The sequence below is a fragment of the Geotrypetes seraphini genome, chromosome 2 (assembly GCF_902459505.1).
Source record: "Geotrypetes seraphini chromosome 2, aGeoSer1.1, whole genome shotgun sequence".
Taxonomy (NCBI): Eukaryota; Metazoa; Chordata; class Amphibia; order Gymnophiona; family Dermophiidae; genus Geotrypetes; species Geotrypetes seraphini.
In genome coordinates, this window is record NC_047085.1 from 502,884,065 (window position 1) to 502,902,701 (window position 18,637).

Below are 18,637 nucleotides of genomic sequence, written 5' to 3' on the forward strand. Positions count from 1 at the left end.
CTTTGTTTTTAACAAAATTGTAAAGTTTTATGTCAAACTATACCTGTTGCATACCACCTTGTGCCAGGCTTGTCCATTGCTCTTGAGAACTGCTGTTCCGAGATATCCATTCAGCGAAAGTTCTGACAACTGTCACCAAGAGTCTCCCATCTCAGTAAATGATGTCTGTCCTTTTTTTTTTCCTTATCCAGAAATCGAGTCCAAGAGAAGACATGAGGTAGCGCTTCCCGAGGAGCTCACTAGACATCTGAAAGCGACTAAAACTGAATTGGAGAAAGAAAGAAGGGATACTTGTCCATGTTGTGATTGGGGAAACAACTTCCAGACTCAGTGTAAACCAGAGGAGGGGCCAAGAAACTCTGGCAGATACTCCACTGAGAATGTGACTTCCTGTGAGCAAATTGCTGAAGGTATCCCACATGCCTCGGAACAGAGAAACCAAATTCAAAAAGAACAATTTGTGCATAATGAATTTGAAAACTGCTACATGGATCAAAGTCCTCCAAAATCACACCAGAGGTTACATGAAGGAGAGAGGCCAAGTACATGTACAGACTGTGGCGTGAAATTCAAACAGAAAGAGCTTTTCCCAGTAAGCAAAAAAATCCACACTAATTGTGGTAGACCATGCCCCTTTATTGAAAGTGGGAAATTTCTTCAAAAACAAGACCTGGTAATGCCTAAGAGAACAAATACAGAAAAGAAACCCTTTGTTTGCAGTGAATGTGGTCACAGCTTCAGTCGGAAAGGCCATCTTCATCAGCACCAGAGAGTCCATACAGGTGAGAGACCCTTTGTTTGCAGTGAATGTGGAAAGAGCTTCAGTAAAAAATTTTGTCTTCAACAACATCTAAGAGTGCATACAGGCGAGAAACCCTTTCCATGCAGTGAATGCGGGAAAGGTTTCACTCACAAGGCACATCTTACACGACACCTGAGTGTGCATACAGGTGAGAAACCCTTTGTGTGCAGCCAGTGTGGAAACAGCTTCAGTAATAAATCCTATCTTCAACGACATTTCAGGGTGCATACGGCTGAGAATCCCTTTCCGTGCCAAGAATGTGGGAAAGAATTCAAGCAGAAAAGGTATCTCGCAGGACACCTGAAAATTCACACGGGACACTTGAAAATTCACACAGGGCACCTGAAAATTCACACAAGAGATAGACTCTTTTCGTGCCCTGATTGTGGGAAAGGCTTTGTTCAGGAGACTACATTTTTGAGACACCAGGACACCCATAGAGCAGAGAGGCCCTTTCTGTGCAGAGAATGTGGAAAATGTTTCCGTCTGAAGGAGGATATATTAGATCACCTCAAAATGCATTGGTGATCTAAGGGGCAGAGAATAATAGGATATAGTAAAATTCAAGTGTAGGAGGAGCCTAATGGTTAGAGCAATGAGCTGAGCATCAGGGGAGCCCAGTTCAGATGCCACGGTGGCTCCTTATGTCTTGACAGGCCTCACTGAGTGCCTTCATGTGTTCTTCTTGTTGTATAACATCGCGACCATTACTAGGATGAAACCAAAATGACACTGGCCACAGAGGACCCAGGATAAAATTGTGGTTCAATACTTCACATATGGTGGTCCTGTGTTAAAGTTATAGCCTATCGGACAACCATACAAAGCTGCCTCCAGAGGTGTGAGATACCTCAGGACCTAGGCCCATCACATCTGTTTTATGGGTGCAGGGCGACCTGGTGAAATGCACCTTTAGTATGGCCCTTTTGTCTCTGGTAAGCTTTTGGAAGCAAGAGGATGACTCAATTGCGTTATATTTGTGTAATTGGACGTTTGACTGCTCAGCATTACAAGACTCGGGCTAAATTTTCTAGTAAATTGTGAATAGCAGGGATGGGGAAGACGGGGATAAACTCTCACTGAGTTTTAAGGCCTGGCCTTACAAAGGGTTACTTGGGAAGTTGTAGTTGGCAGGTGACATGGTTAATTCATTGTGTTGGGTCGTCCCTCTTACGGTTTTCTCTCCTTTTGAGGATGGTATATCAAAATATTAAAACCAAATTTGTAATAGCAGATACTATGATTACAGTTTACAAAGTTATGGTGTCTATAAAAACTAATATCCATTATTTGTAACATGAAATTGTACTTAGCAATAAAAAGACCTAAACATTTAAGAACAAAAAAGTCCTCACCTTTAGCTTAAGCACAAGGATAATGATCGTAGTAGGGAACCTTCGAGAGAAGTTAAAATCCCTAATTCAGTTATAGGCCTTGTTGAGCCTGTCCACTGATATTTATGCTTATTTGCGTTTCTATACCGCTCTTCGATTATAATGTCAGTGTGGTTTACATCAATTAAAAAGGAAAAGAATGGCAAATAATAATGATACAAAGATCTACCGTGTTATGTTTCAAGCCAGCCTTTCCTCTATTATGAACTTTCCTTGGCGATTATTGGACAATTTACTTTCAATCATTTTTATTAATTTCAAAGAGGTGACAAAACAGTAAGTCATACAACAAATCAACAGTGATCAATCCCTCTCCACCCCTAACCCACCCCCCCCTCTCCCGGAACAGCAGCCATCCAACCAAATCATGTCAAACATGGAACTACTTCTAGTTTAACAGACGACTACCAGCCCTGTGAGTCAAAGTAGAACAAAAGGGTAACCGACAGTTTAAATATAAATTGCCCCGTCTAGAGTCCAAAGGACCAATCGCCTGGCGGTCCAGTCCAGCCTGCTGAATCATCAAGATCCTCCAATGAGCAAACGGAGGAGCTGAGGGCACCAACCAACATTGTAAAATTGTTTTAATACCCACCTTACACAGCGTGGGCTGAAGACTTGCATTGCCAGTTGACTGCTCAACAGCTACAACGGGTCCTGAAGAACATTCAGAAGGTGTCGCCCATTATTACTCACTGGGAAATGCAATTGAAAATTGTTCTTAGACTTTACATTCCACCGGAACGTGCAGCCCGGATGGGGATTACTGCGTCGCATTCTTGCCCGAAATGCAATCAGGCTCACACATCTTTGAGTCACATGTTTTGGGCCTGCCCCGCAATCCTGCAGTTTTGGAGACATCTTGGCCTATATACCACATCGCTTTGGGGAAGGCGATGGCTTCCGCAACCGAGGGCGTTATTTGGATTTTATAATATAGCCTCGCCCAAACCCAGGGGAATGTCAGCATTTATCTCCAGAGCCCTTTTGATGGGAAAAAAAGCCATCTTCACCAACTGGCTCTCCCGTGATTCCCCGTCATATGCACAATGGAGATCCCTCATGATAGTGCACGCAACACTGGAGAGACGCATGGTGGGAGACTTGACTCTTGGCCCTGGTCGCAAATTTTGTCAGGTGTGGGAGCACTTCTGGCAGGACCTCACACCGCGTGCTCGCAGTAGACTTTTGAATCTTTAAGATTTTATTCCCACTCTCAGCTGTTGGACTGGCCATGGATTCTTGGGGAGGGGAGGGGGGGGGGGGGGGATGGGAGGGGAACTGATTATATTGTTGAAAATGTTATTTCCTGAATGGTACTACTGTTTGTATTTGCTTCTTACTGCTGGAATAATAAAAATCATTTAAACATAATACCCACCTTACTCTTAGTTATAAAATCTTACTCTTAATTTTTACAACGCGTTTAAATAATCAACCAGGGGATCACGTGATGCATTGAGCCGCGGCAGACACACGCCGCCTGAGCTCCCGGGCCCCGAGTCCAAATTCGCCCTGTTGCTAGGAAGCCGCGGAACGCCAGAGACCCGCGATTTGCAGCGTTGAAAGCCCCCGCTGCATGGAGAAATTTTTATCCTCTCCCGCGCCGCTGATGTCGACCCGCCTGCACAAGAAGGACCGCGAACGCTAGCAGTGCAGCAGGGACAAAATGGCGCCGGACACCCACGCGCCGGCGATCCAACAGCTAGCGCTTGAGGCGCTGACGGCACTTACACAGGCGGTCACAGTTGCCCTGCAGCCCAGCCTTGATAAACTTTCTGCACAACTTCTCAATATGGAACATCTGCTAACAGAGACGACTGCCAGAACTACAGTACTAGAGATCAGAGTATCCGGTATAGAAGATACACAGACCACCCAGGCAGCTACTCTACTGGAATTACAAACCCTGACCCAGAAGCAAGCAGAGCGCTTGGAGGACCTGGAAAATCGTTCACGTAGGTCCAATTTGCGCTTCCTGGGTATCCCGGAAACGGTAGCGGGCCCAAAGCTACTCCGAACCTTGGAAGTATGGCTCACAAACACCTTTTCTCTACCTGAGGGCTTGGGACCTATCCGGCTTGAAAGGGCACACCGACTGGGCAGGGAACAGGCCCGAGAGGCCCGACCCAGAATGGTCATAGCCAAACTATTGAATTACAACCACAAACTGGAAATCTTGCGCAAATATAAACAACTCCGGGAGACCCTACAATTTGAAGAATCGGAGGTCCGCATCTTCCAGGATTACTCAGCGGCCCTCACAGAGCGCAGGAAGCAATTTTATCCGATATGTGCCTCCTTGGCTGAGAAAAAAGTACGCTTCCTGTTCTTGTACTCAGCCGTCCTGCGAATTCACCATGGCATGTTTTTGACGTGGCTGCGGAAGCGACGCTATACGTGAATACCCACGTGCTTACCCAGTCTGATTTGACCTGATGGAGAGGGCTAAATTCTATGCTCACTTTAGCTAGTACACATGATTTGAGTTGATGTTTATACAACTGTTATGTTCTGCTTGTTCATGGGATAGTGTGTTGTGGATACGTTATCCTCTCTAAGTTTTCCTAGCACTGGGCTAACAATGTATAATAATTCTTGTTGCACTGATGGGACTTGGGGCCTGGAGTGGCATTGCTTTGTGACCTTTCACATCTCTGGGACCGCCCGAGGGCGGACCCCTAGTTGTGATTTCCAAACCATGCGACAGGGGGATAGGCAGGGAAGGGAGGGGGAGGGGATCGAAAGGGGGGGAGTCCTTTGCTATTATATTACTATAGATATAATATAGAGACAAAAGAGAGTGAAGATTTTGAAGTTACTGCGAGATTCTTGCCAGATAACACACTTACTCTATTGAGGGCACTCGGGCGGGTCCTGAGTGCTTTCTGGCTGCCCTGGGTATGGCTGGGAACCTGGGGCGGTTTCTTTCCTCACACTTTACAGTATTGGTTGTTATTCGCCCCTCTCACACAGCATAGCTAATACTCTGAGAATTACCTCCTGGACTGTGTCTGGCATTACCTCACCTGTTAAACGCACCAAAATTCTAACACAGTTAAAACGTAATAAAGTAGATATAGCCTGTCTACAAGAAACCCGACTGACCGAGCTAGAGCATCGGAAGTTGAGGAGGTCCTGGGTGGGCGCAGTGTATGCAGCCTCTTCTCCACAAAAGCGAGCAGGGGTGGCGATACTGATTCGCAAGTCTTTACCATATACAGCGAGAGTGATTGATGCCGACACACAGGGTAGATATGTATTGCTACAGATGACGGTAGGAACATACTCTTTCTACCTTTTGAATATTTATGCTCCTAATACTTACGCTCACGCCTTCTTTGAAGGTAGCACGGCATTGCTTTTAGAACGCATTACTGATCCGGTCTATTTAGCTGGAGATTTTAATCAAGTTCTGGACCCGACATATGACCGCTCTGGGCCGGGACAAAGCGTAGGCTCCTCCCAAACTAGAGGCATACCCTACCTCTGTGCCACTTTGGATCTGGTTGACCCCTGGAGGCTCTTACACCCTACAGAACGGGATTATACTCATCGTTCCAGGGCGCATAACACTCAATCTCGAATAGATTACATTCTTACTACACGAAGGGCATTTCACAATGTGGACGCGGCGGTTGTAGGTCCTGCAGTTATTTCTGATCACGCAATGATTTGGATTGACGTGAACCTGGGCTTTGGCATTCGGGGACCCGTATGCTGGCGCTTCCCTAGTTATTTGTATTCAGATGACCATTTTAAATCTTATTTAACAACTAAATGGGAAGATTTTTTGACCTTTAATGGTCAACACTGTACCGATCCGACGCTGTTTTGGAGCACAGCTAAGGTTGTGCTCAGGGGGGATTGTATAGCATTTGTCTCCAACATTGGTCTCCTTACCTAAAGAAGGATATAAAACTGCTGGAGAGGGTGCAGAGACGAGCAACAAAACTGGTGAAGGGTATGGAGAAACTGGAATACGAGGACAGACTTATAACACTAGGATTGTTCTCCCTTGAGAAAAGGAGACTGCGTGGGGATATGATCGAGACCTTCAAAATACTGAAAGGAATCGACAAAATAGAGCAGAGAAGATTATTTACATTGTCCAATTTGACACGGACTAGAGGACATGTAATGAAGCTATGGGGGGACAGGTTCAGGACTAATGTCAGGAAGTTCTGCTTCACTCAGAGAGTGGTTGACACCTGGAATGCCCTCCCAGAGGAGATTATTGCGGATCAACCGTCCTAGGCTTCAAGAGCAAACTAGATGCATATCTCCTTAAGAGAGGCATATAAGGATATGGTGGACTATAAATTACGCCAGGTGTACACCTGGCAGGGCCTCCGCGTGTGCGGATCGCCGGACTTGATGGACCGAAGGTCTGATCCGGAGATGGCAGTTCTTATGTTCTTATGTGATAGCGCGGAATCGCCGGTTATCTCGGGGCATCCTTAGGCTAGAAAAGGAATTGGCCTCTGCTAAACACCATTATACACACTTTCCTTCACGAGCTTCTAGGGAACGCCTGATTTCTGTGGAGGCGACCCTTAATTCCTATATCCATGAACGTACGGTTAAAATGCTTCTGTATCAAAAATACAGCTACCATCGCTATGGTAATCGTGCGTGGAAATTATTAGCTCGGTTAACAACACAGGCTCGAGGTCATCGCTATGTAATGGGTCTGAAGGATGATAGGGGGCATTTACAGCACTTCACAGCACACATTGCTCAGATTTTTACAGCACATTTCCAGAGGATCTATGGGCGCCAGGACTCGGGAGCTGCCCCACTCATTAGGGATTATTTGGCAGATTCCGGCTTAATGCCGCTCTCTGACCCTGATGTAGAATTTCTTAATGCAGCCATCACTCCTAAAGAATTGTCACATGCTATTAAACAACAAAGAAATTTCTCGGCTCCGGGGCCGGATGGCTTTACCGCAGAATTTTATAAACTTTTAGCGGAGCAGCTGAATCCCTTCCTTAGGGACTATTATTCGCAGGTTACGCGGGATGAACATTTTCCCACAGAGGCGTAATGAGGCTTTGATTACTTTGATTTTGAAGCCAGGTAAGGACAGCACTGCTCCTGAGTCCTATCGACCCATATCTTTATTAAATGTGGACATAAAAATTTTCTCCAAAATATTGGCTGATAGATTAGCCACTCTTCTCCCAAACGTTATCGAGTCGTCACGGGTGGGCTTTGTAAAGGGTAGGCAGGCGGTCCATAACGTTCGAAAGGCACTCTTGTCCTTGGCCCATACTCAATCTCAGGATGTCCCGATGCTCTTACTCAGCTTGGATGCAGCGCAAGCTTTTGACCAAGTTAATTGGACATTTCTCTTTGAAATACTGCAGTTTATGGGAATTTCGGGCTGGTTCGCCACAGCGTTACGCACGTTATACTCGACGCCGCGGGCGAGACTGCTTGTTAATGACACTATCACTGACCCCATATTAATTGAAAGAGGCACACGGCAGGGATGTCCTTTGTCCCCCCTGTTGTTTTTATTGTACTTGGAACCCTTTCTGCGCACTGTAACTCAGGATCCTGATATAGTAGGGGTGGATTTCGGGGATCATTCATTAAAGGTGTTAGCCTTTGCAGATGACATCTTGTTTATGCTAACTAACCCTTCTCACTCTATTCGACACCTTCTACAATCCCTTAACGAATTTAGATTTTATTCGGGCTTCACCTTAAATTATCAAAAATCTGTTGCTTTAGCTAGTCCGGTAACACTGCAACGGACCTGGAGGGGCCCTTTCCCTTTCACATGGGCTGAGCACTCGATTCGATACTTGGGGGTTTGGATCCCCCGAGACCTCCAGACTCTTTATGACTGTAATATTTCCCCACTACTCCATGACACTTTACGGGACTTACAAAACTGGTCTACTTTCCCGCTCACAGTAGCAGGACGGGTGGCTCTTTATAATATGGTGCTCTTTCCCAAATGGTTGTATCGTTTTCAGGTCCTGTCCCTGCTCTTATCCTATTCTCATAAAGCCCGGTTAATTAAAGGATTACAACGTTTTCTTTGGGGAGGTAAGCGACCCCGCATGCAATTTCTTAGAATGTGCTTTCCTAGGGATAGAGGGGGTTATGGCTTATTAAATGTACATTGGTATGCTATTGCTTGTCAGATGAGACACATTAATGATTGATTTAGGGGGACGTCTGACTTTACTGCGACATCATTGGAGTTGTCTTTGTTGGCTCCGTATCATGTGAGTTATTTCTTGCATGTGGCGGACCCACGGCTTCGTCCTTTGGTGGCCCGGTACCCGATATTTGCACCGGCTAGACGAGCCTGGAAGTGGGTTTGCAAACTTGCTAGATTGCCTTCTGAGGTTTCGTTATACTTACCCATCCAAGGCAATGGAGCCTTTCAGCCTGGACTGCAAAATACCGCCTTCCAGAGGTGGGATGTGAAGGGACTTCAATACCTATTACACTTATTCTCCGAGGAGGGGAGACTGGCAACTTTTGCTGACTTATGTCGGACATTTACTTTAACACCCAATGATTTTTTTGCATACTACCAAATCCGACATTACGTTCAATCTCTTCCAGCGCACCATCTTGAGGAAGATAACAGGGAGGCTCTTTCAGAACTCTTTAGCCTTTCTGCACAACAGCGGATTCCGCTTTGCTTTCACATCGTGGGGATCCGGGATGGACACTCTGGCACTAATTTGGCCATCTTAGCGGCAACATGGGCTGAGGTCTTGCACTGCACGCTAACGGCCCAACAGCTACAGAGGACGCTGAAAAACATTCTGAAGGTGTCTCCTAATATTGTCCACTGGGAAATGCAGTTAAAACTTGTTTTGAGACTCTATATCCCGCCGGAACGAGCAGCCCGGATGGGGATTACTACAATTCACTCTTGCCCGAAATGTGCACAAGCTCATGCTTCGTTGGGGCATATGCTTTGGAATTGCCCCAAAATTCAACAGTTCTGGCGACATTTAGGGCATTATATTACGCAGCTTTGGGGGAGGCGTTGGCTCCCACAACCGAAAGCTTTATTTGGACTTTATAATATAGCTGCGCCCAAACCCAAAGGAATGTCAGCTTTTGTCACTAGAGTGGCTAAGATGGGTGAACTGGAAGTCATGGCCAAGGGGGAGGACCTGGATATAATAGGAATTACAGAAACCTGGTGGACAGAGGAAAATCAATGGGATGTGGCGCTGCCAGGGTACAAGCTCTACAGGAGGGACAGGACCCACAAGAAGGGGGGAGGCATAGCGCTGTATATAAAGGACTATATCTACTCGATTGGGATCGATACGGCAACAAAGGCAGAGGAGCTAGAATCGCTATGGGTCAAATTGCCGGGAAAGAAGAGTGCAGACATAAAGCTGGGGCTGTATTATCGCCCGCCTGGTGCGTCAGAAACAATAGGACAAGACTTGGAAGCAGAACTGAGACAGGAATGCAGGACTGGAAGTGTAACAGTGATGGGGGACTTCAACTACCCGGGGATAGACTGGAGTACGGGACACTCCAACTCCACGAGGGAAGCAGTATTCGTAGAAGCTGTGAGGGACTGCTTCATGGAGCAACTAGTCAAGGAACCGACGCGAGGGGATGCTACTCTTGACCTCATCCTTAACGGATTAGGGGGGCCTGCAAGAGGGGTAGAAGTGGGAGGAACACTAGGCAACAGTGATCACAACATGATCAGATTCACATTAGAAAGGGGGTCACCCATAGTGGGGAGGACCGCAACGACTGTGCTCAACTTCAGGAAAGGGAACTATGTTGCTATGAGGAAAATGGTGGGGAGGAAGCTCAGGAACGGCTTTAGGATGGAGACTGTAGGGAGCACCTGGACCCTTCTCAGGGACACACTGCAGGAAGCGCAAAAACTGTACATCCCCAGTTTCAGGAAAGGCCGCAAGAACAAGCGGTCAAAAGACCCGGTTTGGATGACACATGAAGTAAAGAAGGTAATCAGTGACAAGAAAGTGTCCTTCCGGAAATGGAAAAGGGATCCAACGGAGGAAAATCACCAGGAGCACAGGAAATGCCAAAAGGAATGCCACCGAGAGATTAGAAAAGCAAAAGGGAAATACGAGGAGGGGATGGCCAGGGAGGCGAAAAACTTCAAGGCATTCTTCAGTTACGTAAAGGGGAAGCAACCAGTGAGAGAGGAGGTGGGGCCATTGGACGATGGGGATAGGAAGGGAGTGATTAAGGAGAATAAAGAGGTAGCTGAGAGGTTGAACACGTTCTTCTCGTCGGTCTTCACGAGCGAGGACACGTCCAATATACCGGACTCAGAGGAGCTCATGAGTGGGGAGCAGGCCAAAAGATTGGGGCATATAGAGGTAAGTCGGGAGGATGTCCTCAAGCAGATTGACAGACTGAAAAGCGGCAAATCACCGGGACCGGACGGGATCCACCCAAGGGTTCTAAAGGAACTAAGTCAGGAAATAGCGGGCGCAATCCAGCATGTTTGCAACCTATCCTTGAAAACTGGAGAGGTACCAGAGGACTGGAAACTGGCGAATGTCACACCTATCTTTAAGAAGGGATCGAGAGGTGACCCCGGGAACTACAGGCCGGTGAGCCTGACTTCAGTTATAGGGAAGATGGTGGAAGCAATGATCAAGGACAGCATTTGCGAGCACATCGAGAAAAATGGCCTACTGCGGACAAGCCAGCACGGATTCTGTAAGGGAAGGTCGTGCCTGACAAACCTTCTGTACTTCTTTGAGGGAATAAGCAGTCAGGTGGACAAAGGGGAACCCATAGACATCATTTACCTCGATTTTCAAAAGGCCTTTGACAAGGTGCCACATGAAAGGCTGCTTAGGAAGCTGTGGAACCACGGGGTGGGCGGGGATGTACACAGATGGATCAAGCACTGGCTGTCAGGTAGACTACAGAGGGTCGGAGTAAAGGGCCAATATTCTGACTGGCGGGGAGTCACGAGCGGTGTGCCGCAGGGATCGGTGCTGGGGCCGCTACTCTTCAACATATTTATCAATGACCTGGAAATGGAGGCAAAGTGTGAGGTTATAAAATTTGCAGACGATACCAAGCTCTGCGCCAGAGTTAGGACCAGGGAGGAGTGTGAGGAACTGCAAAGGGACCTCGATAAGCTGGAGGACTGGGCAAACAAATGGCAAATGCGCTTTAACGTAGATAAATGCAAGGTCATGCACATAGGGAAAAAGAACCCGTTGTTCGAGTATAAAATGGGGGGGAGATTGCTGGAAGACACCGGACTTGAGAGAGACTTGGGTGTGCTAGTGGATCCATCCATGAAACCATCCGCACAGTGTGCAGCAGCCTCGAAGAAAGCCAACAGGATGCTGGGCATCATCAAGAGGGGCATATCAACCAGGACGCGGGAAGTCATCATGTCGCTGTATCGAGCGATGGTGCGCCCACATCTGGAATACTGCGTTCAATATTGGTCGCCGCACCTCAAGAAGGACATGGCAGTTCTTGAGAGAGTCCAAAGGAGGGCAACGAAACTGGTAAGAGGGCTGGAAAACTGCCCATATGCTGAGAGGCTGGATAAACTGGGGCTCTTCTCTCTGGAAAAGAGGAGGCTCAGGGGGGATATGATAGAGACCTTCAAAATACTTAGGGGCATAGAGAGGGTGGACAGGGACAGGTTCTTCAGACTAAAAGGGACGACAGGTACGAGGGGGCACTCAGAGAAACTGAAGGGAGATAGGTTCAAATCAAATGCAAGGAAGTTTTTCTTCACCCAAAGGGTCGTGGACAAATGGAATGCGCTCCTGGAGGAAGTGATCCGGCAGAGTACAGTACAGGGATTCAAACAGGGATTGGACAGATTCCTGAGGGAAAAGGGGATCGTGGGGTACTGAGGGAGGTGCTGGGGTGTTGCATAAGTATAGACAGCTCACCAGGTCGTGCAGGTGCAAGGCCGGAGGGTTAGGACATTGATGGGAAGATAGGACTTCGATGAGAAACCTAGGGGGCAAGGGGCCCGTTCTGGTGATTAAGGCAGGTCATGACCTGTTGGGCCGCCGCGGGGGCGGACTGCTGGGCGGGATGGACCTCTGGTCTGACCCGGCAGAGGCACTGCTTATGTTCTTAGTGCTTTTGATGGGCAAGAAGGCAATTCTTACTAACTGGTTGTCCCGTGATCCCCCTTCCTACGCTCAATGGAGAGCGTTGATGATTGTTCATGCGACGCTGGAGCGGCGACTGGTGGGGGATTTAGATTGTGGACTGGGCCGCAAATTCTGTCAGACCTGGGAATGCTTCTGGCAGGACCTCACACCATATGCTCGCAGTAGACTCTTGAATTGTTAGGACTATTTTACACTCTCAGTCCTGGTAGTGGCATTGGACTTTTTTTGGGGGGGGAGGGAAGGGAGGGATGGGAGGGAGGGGAGGGGGTGAACTAGCACTGTTATTCTCTGGATTTGTATGCAACTTCTATTTGTACGTTCTGGTTGAAATAATAATAAAAATCATTTGACTATAAATAATCAACCAGAATTCATTGATAGACTTTTAATTCCTTATAGTCCTTCAAAATGGCTTCATTCATTGTCGCAGAACCTTCTTGTCATACCATCATTAAAATCAATCCACACGTTGCGTTCCAATAATTTTGGGGTTACCGCCCTTCTCTTTGGAATTTGCTGCCCAATCAGTTGCGCAGTGAATCCGCTATAAATCAATTTAAATCAAAATTAAAAGGATTCTTGTTCCAGGATGCTTTTGGACAATAACTGTCCTCTTAAGGACAAAATCAAGCTTTATTGCTTTTTACCCTAACCTATTGTCTTTTTCCCTCTTATTGTGTTCTTTCTCTCACGATTGTAGTTCTCTCCTCTCTTCCCTATTGTTTGAAGTTAGTCCAAATGTCTTATTATGCGTCTTTTGGTATTGTTTAGTATCCCTAACTTTTAAATTTGTTTTTATGTAACTTTTATATTGTACGCCGCTTAGAAACCAGATTTAAGTGGTTAAAATTTTTTTTTTAATAAACTTGAAACTTGAAACACATAAAGGGCTTTATGAGCTAAAGAAGTGCATCCTGATCGCACCAGGACCATAGGAAATGTTAAAGTAAAGAGAGATGTAGGCTGCAACCTCCAAGTACAGTTCCAAATGCGTCCCATCCATAGAATAAGCTGACGCCAAAACGCCATGATAGAGGGACAGGTCCAGAATAGAGGTCTGCATGGGAACGGGGATCGCGGGAATCCCGTGGGTCCCGCAGGGTTACTGCGGGAATCCCCCCCCTAACCCACGGGACTCCCACGGGGACCCCCCTCTGGCCAATGGGACTCCCACGGGGATGGAAGGCTTTGGAAGCAAGGTTCGTCCATATAATATAATAGACACGTCAGCCTTAGTAAAAGAGGGGGGTTTATAAGTTAATTACCTGAACAGAAAACTAAAGAGATTCCACAAGGAAAACAGCAGCGCAAACACAAAAGAAACTGTGGAATTGATCCTGTCAGAAGTAATTGCTGCTTTTTATGGAGACGGTCGGGGATGGAAGTAATTCCTTGTGGGGATGGGTGAGGACGGAGAGGATCCTGGTAGGGACGGAGAGGATCCTGGTGGGGATGGGCGGGGATGGGTGGGATTTCTGTCCCCGTGCAACTCTCTAGTCCAGAACATGTGTCCCAACATAGCATGTGGTGCAGTGCATTTAGGACAAGTATCTGCAGGTATTAAATGAGCCCGAAGTGCCCTATTTGGTGCAAAGTGTGCTCTTAGCACAAACTTATAATGTTCTCTGTCCACTGCAGATATAAACAGCTTGGTGCCCAGCCGTAGGCTCCTTTTCAACAATTCTACTGTAATAGGAGCTTGTAGATCACGAGTCCATTTAGCTGCATAGGCTGTATTGGACAATTTAAACCCAGTACTCTATGCATATACCAGACCAGATGCAATTTTCTACAAGGAATCATTGCGGCTCACAATAAGTTGTAATCAGTTAGTACATTTGCAAGCAGATTCTAGAAAAGGGGTTGGGTAGAGATCAGTCCGATAACCAGAATAGCCTTTCATTTCTTAAGCAAATCTTCTTTTATTAATGTACTCGTAGTATTCTATGTTTCTATGGGTGACATGATAGAGACGTTCAAATACGTTACTGGCCGTATTGAGGTGGAAGAAGACATCTTTTTCCTTACAGGCCCTACAGCGACAAGAGGACATCCGCTAAAAATCAGGGGCGGGAAATTTCATAGTGACACTAGGAAGTACTTCTTCACCGAAAGGGTGGTTGACCGTTGGAACGATCTTCCACTTCAGGTAGTTGAGGACATATGAACTAAACATTAACTACTCCAAACTCCACCTCCATTTCTTTTTCCTACTATGTCCCCCTCTGAAATTCTAAACAAATTGTATATTGTAATACGCTGCATTTTTAAGATTCTGTATGCTGTAAATTCACTGTCTATCTACATGTTGTAACTCGCTGATTGTCTAGCTGTCTTTGTTGTGAACCGCCTAGAAGTCGCACGATTGAGGCGGTATAGAAGAATAAAGTTATTATTATTAGTAACGTGACTGACTTTAAGAGCAAATGGGATCAACAGGTGGGTTCACTTCAAAGAAGAACTTAGAGGGGAGGGTTATTTGAGTGGGCAGACTTGTTGGGCCGAAGGCCCTTTTCCGCCGTCATATTCTATGTTTTTATGTAGTAATTCAAAACGAGGAGAAAAAAAAAAAATGACTTAACAGTTCAGTTGTTTAGAAAGAATTGTAGCCTCTGCTACCAGAGTCCACCAGTCTCAACCAATGCACCTTAGACTAGGAGGACTGGGAGATTAATTTCAGCACACGCTAAGTGGTAATGCTGTGGTTTACAATAAAAATAGGAGAGACAGAGTAGAAGTAAGAATGGTAGATACATTAAGAGCAGGTAAAAAGACTAGATGGAATTACAGTGGTTTTGAAGATGTGCACTAGTGAATTGGAGAGCTGCTTCTGCCGTACTCTCAAGGAATCAAGAAAGAAAGGGGGGGGGGGGCGCTATCCCAGCATGCTTTCAGAGCAAGCAACCAACCAATAGGAAGAGTCCCATAAACCATAGGGCTGTACATGTACTCTGAGGGAGCCTATTGCAGAGAACTACAGAATTATAGTCCAAGGGCATACTCTATACAACAGGGGTGTCCAATCTGCGGCCCAAGGACCGGGTTGCGCACTTTCATGCTCAGTAGAAGGATTACGTCGCCCCCACCGCGGCTTCTGTGGTGCCTGAGCTGCAGGTGTAAGGGCCGGCTCGCGCTAAGGGGTCATGCCGAGGATGACAGCATGGCTGGTGTAGGGTGCCGAGCCGCGAGTGTGGGGCCGTTTCTGACCGAAGTTTACTTTTAAGTTTAAAGGTGCCACGGCGTCTCCTCTCACGATCGACACCTTTGTCGGAATCCTCCGACGCAGGTGCGGCTCGTGAGAGGACCCGCTGCAGCGGTTTTTAACTTAAAAGCAAACTTCGGCCGGTAGTGCCGTTATTGCTGGATGGAGGACTGCGTGAGGTGGAGAGCAGGGAGGCCAAAGCTTTTCCAATTTGTCTGATGCGCATGTGCACTCCTGCCGGCCATGGACCTACAGATCAGGGATCAGGGTAACACGGGGGTAAGAGTGCGCACGCGTGCTTAGCGTTTTATTATAGTAGATACTTATGTAATAAATTATGTCACAATATCATACACAATATCAGTCACCCCACACTTATAAATGAAACCCTCCCATTCCTTTCAATCACCCCATGAAAGCTGAATTGATTGTGTTTGCTTTTGAAGAGGAACACTGGTTGTGTTTATAATGTAATTTAAATCAAGGGAAAAAAGACCTCAAAATACCCCAAGAGTGTGATCAATGAAGTCACAACTTTTTCGGGGTTGGGTATCATCACTGGTCAAAAACCCTTGAGTATAATAAATTTTTGATTAAATTTTTAAATTTGCTTTCGTGATAGATATTTAAATAAATAATATAATATATATCAATTTTTTCTTCTTATAGATGAGCATTGAATGACCAGCAATTAATAATTCAATTCCATATAATTTTTTGTCTTACTTAATTAGAAAATACTGTTAAGCACTTATCTTAATAACCCGACGGAGGCCCAGTCCGTTTCGCACCAATGGGCTTCTTCAAGGGTAATGAAAAGGCTTATTGACTTGCCAGTTAGACTTCAATATTGCTCATTGATTTGCCGCTGATAAAGCTGTTGCTCGGTCAAAACATCAAAAAACCTCCCATTCCTTTCAATCACCCCATGAAAGCTGAATTGATTGTGTTTGCTTTTGAAGAGGAACATGGATAAAACAATGAATTTGGAAAAGTATCCATAAAATAAACTTGAGACCAGAAGATTGTGGTTGAACAACAAGGCAAATTTTTGCACAGAGAATGAACAACGAATGAATGAATTTTGGGGTGATTGAGAGGAATGGGAGGGTTTCATTTATAAGTGAGGGGTGATTGATATTGTATATGGCAGGGGTAGGGAACTCCGGTCCTCGAGAGCCATATTCCAGTTGGGTTTTCAGGATTTCCCCAATGAATATGCATTGAAAGCAATGCATGCAAATAGATCTCATGCATATTCATTGGGGAAATCCTGAAAACCCAACTGGAATATGGCTCTCGAGGACCGGAGTTCCCTACCCCTGGTGTATGGTATTGTGACGTAATATATTACATAAGTAGATAACAAAATAATAAATGTTTGAAAATTAAATTAATAGAGTTGAACAAACTTGAAGGGCTGAAGTTAGGACCCAAAGTGGTCAGAAACTGGCTGTCTGACAGATGACAGAGGGTGGTTAATGGAAGTTGCTCGAAGGAAGGAAAGGTGAGTAGTGGAGTCCCTCAGGGTTCGGTGCTGGGGCCAAGCCTGTTCAATATGTTTGTGAGTGACATTGCTGAAGGGTTAGAAGGAAAAGTAATGTAATTTATTTCTTATATACCGCTACATCCGTTAGGTTCTAAGCGGTTTACAGAAAATATACATTAAGATTAGAAATAAGAAAGGTTCTTGAAAAATTCCCTTACTGTCCCGAAGGCTCACAATCTAACTAAAGTACCTGGAGGGTAATAGAGAAGTGAAAAGTAGAGTTAGAGGAAAAATAAAAATAAAATAAACATTTTAACAAGACAGCATTGATCTAAATACTTTGGAAGGTAGAAGAGAGGAGAGAAAAGAATAGAAGCATGATGAAGTGATGAAGTGGAGCAAGTAAGTTTAGGAGGAGCGATTGACGTTTCCAGAAAGTATGCCTTTTTGCAGATGATACCAGGATTTGTAACAGAGTAGACACCGAAGAGGGAGTGGAAAATATGAAAAAGGATCTGCAAAAGTTAGAGGAATGGTCTAATACCTGGCAACTAAAATTCAATGCAAAGAAATGCAGAGTAATGCATTTGGGGATTAATAATAGGAAGGAACCGTATATGCTGGGAGGAGAGAAGCTGATATGCACGGATGGGGAGAGGGACCTTGGGGTGATAGTGTCCGAAGATCTAAAGGCGAAAAAACAGTGTGACAAGGCAGTGGCTGCTGCCAGAAGGATGCTGGGCTGTATAAAGAGAGGCATAGTCAGTAGAAGGAAGAAGGTGTTGATGCCCCTGTACAGGTCATTGGTAAGGCCCCACTTGGAGTATTGTGTTCAGTTTTAGAGACTGTATCTGGCAAAGGACGTAAGAAGACTTGAGGCGGTCCAGAGGAGGGCGACGAAAATGATAGGAGGCTTGCGCCAGAAGACGTATGAGGAGAGACTGGATCCCTGAATATGTATACCCTAGAGGAAAGGAGAGACAGGGGAGATATGATTCAGACGTTCAAATACTTGAAAGGTATTAACGTAGAACAAAATCTTTTCCAGAGAAAGGAAAATGGTAAAACCAGAGGACATAATTTGAGGTTGAGGGGTGGTAGATTCAGGGGCAATGTTAGGAAATTCTACTTTACGGAGAGGGTAGTGGATGCCTGGAATGCGCTCCCCAGAGAGGTGGTGGAGAGTAAAACTGTGACTGAGTTTAAAGAAGCGTGGGATGAACCCAGAGGATCTAGAATAAGAAAATAATATTAAATATTGAACTAAGGCCAGTACTGGGCAGACTTGTACGGTCTGTGTCGGTATATGGCTGTTTGGTGGAGGATGGACTGGGGAGGGCTTCAGTGGCTGGGAGGGTGTAGATGGGCTGGAGTAAGTCTTAACAGAGATTTCGGCAGTTGGAACCCAAGCACAGTACCGGGTAGAGCTTTGGATTAAGAAGAAAAAATTTTAAATTGAATCAGGTTGGGCAGACTGGATGGACCATTCAGGTCTTTATCTGCCGTCATCTACTATGTTACTATGTATGTTACTATGTTTAATAATAGCGGGTGTTGAGTGAATATATGTTGTGTATATATAACACGCTATTTATATGGTATAATTAG

The 18,637-nt window shown here is 45.7% G+C and overlaps 1 protein-coding gene across 5 annotated transcripts in view; it reads left to right on the forward strand.

The window, feature by feature from the left end:
• Positions 1-18,637, forward strand: part of LOC117354505 (gastrula zinc finger protein XlCGF57.1-like) — a 65,351-nt gene that overhangs the window by 4,434 nt on the left and 42,280 nt on the right. For 3 of the 5 annotated variants that reach the window (XM_033932160.1, XM_033932164.1, XM_033932161.1), the window contains exon 3: positions 192-782. The exons of 1 other annotated variant lie outside the window; for it this stretch is intronic. Coding sequence is in view for 1 of the 4 variants with exons in the window: in XM_033932159.1 (XP_033788050.1) it covers positions 192-1,330 (1,139 nt within the window). In the remaining 3 variants the exon portion in view is untranslated. Of the gene's footprint in view, positions 1-191; positions 2,926-18,637 lie in introns of those variants that run through there. One more of the 5 variants, XM_033932159.1, reaches the window with a different exon arrangement.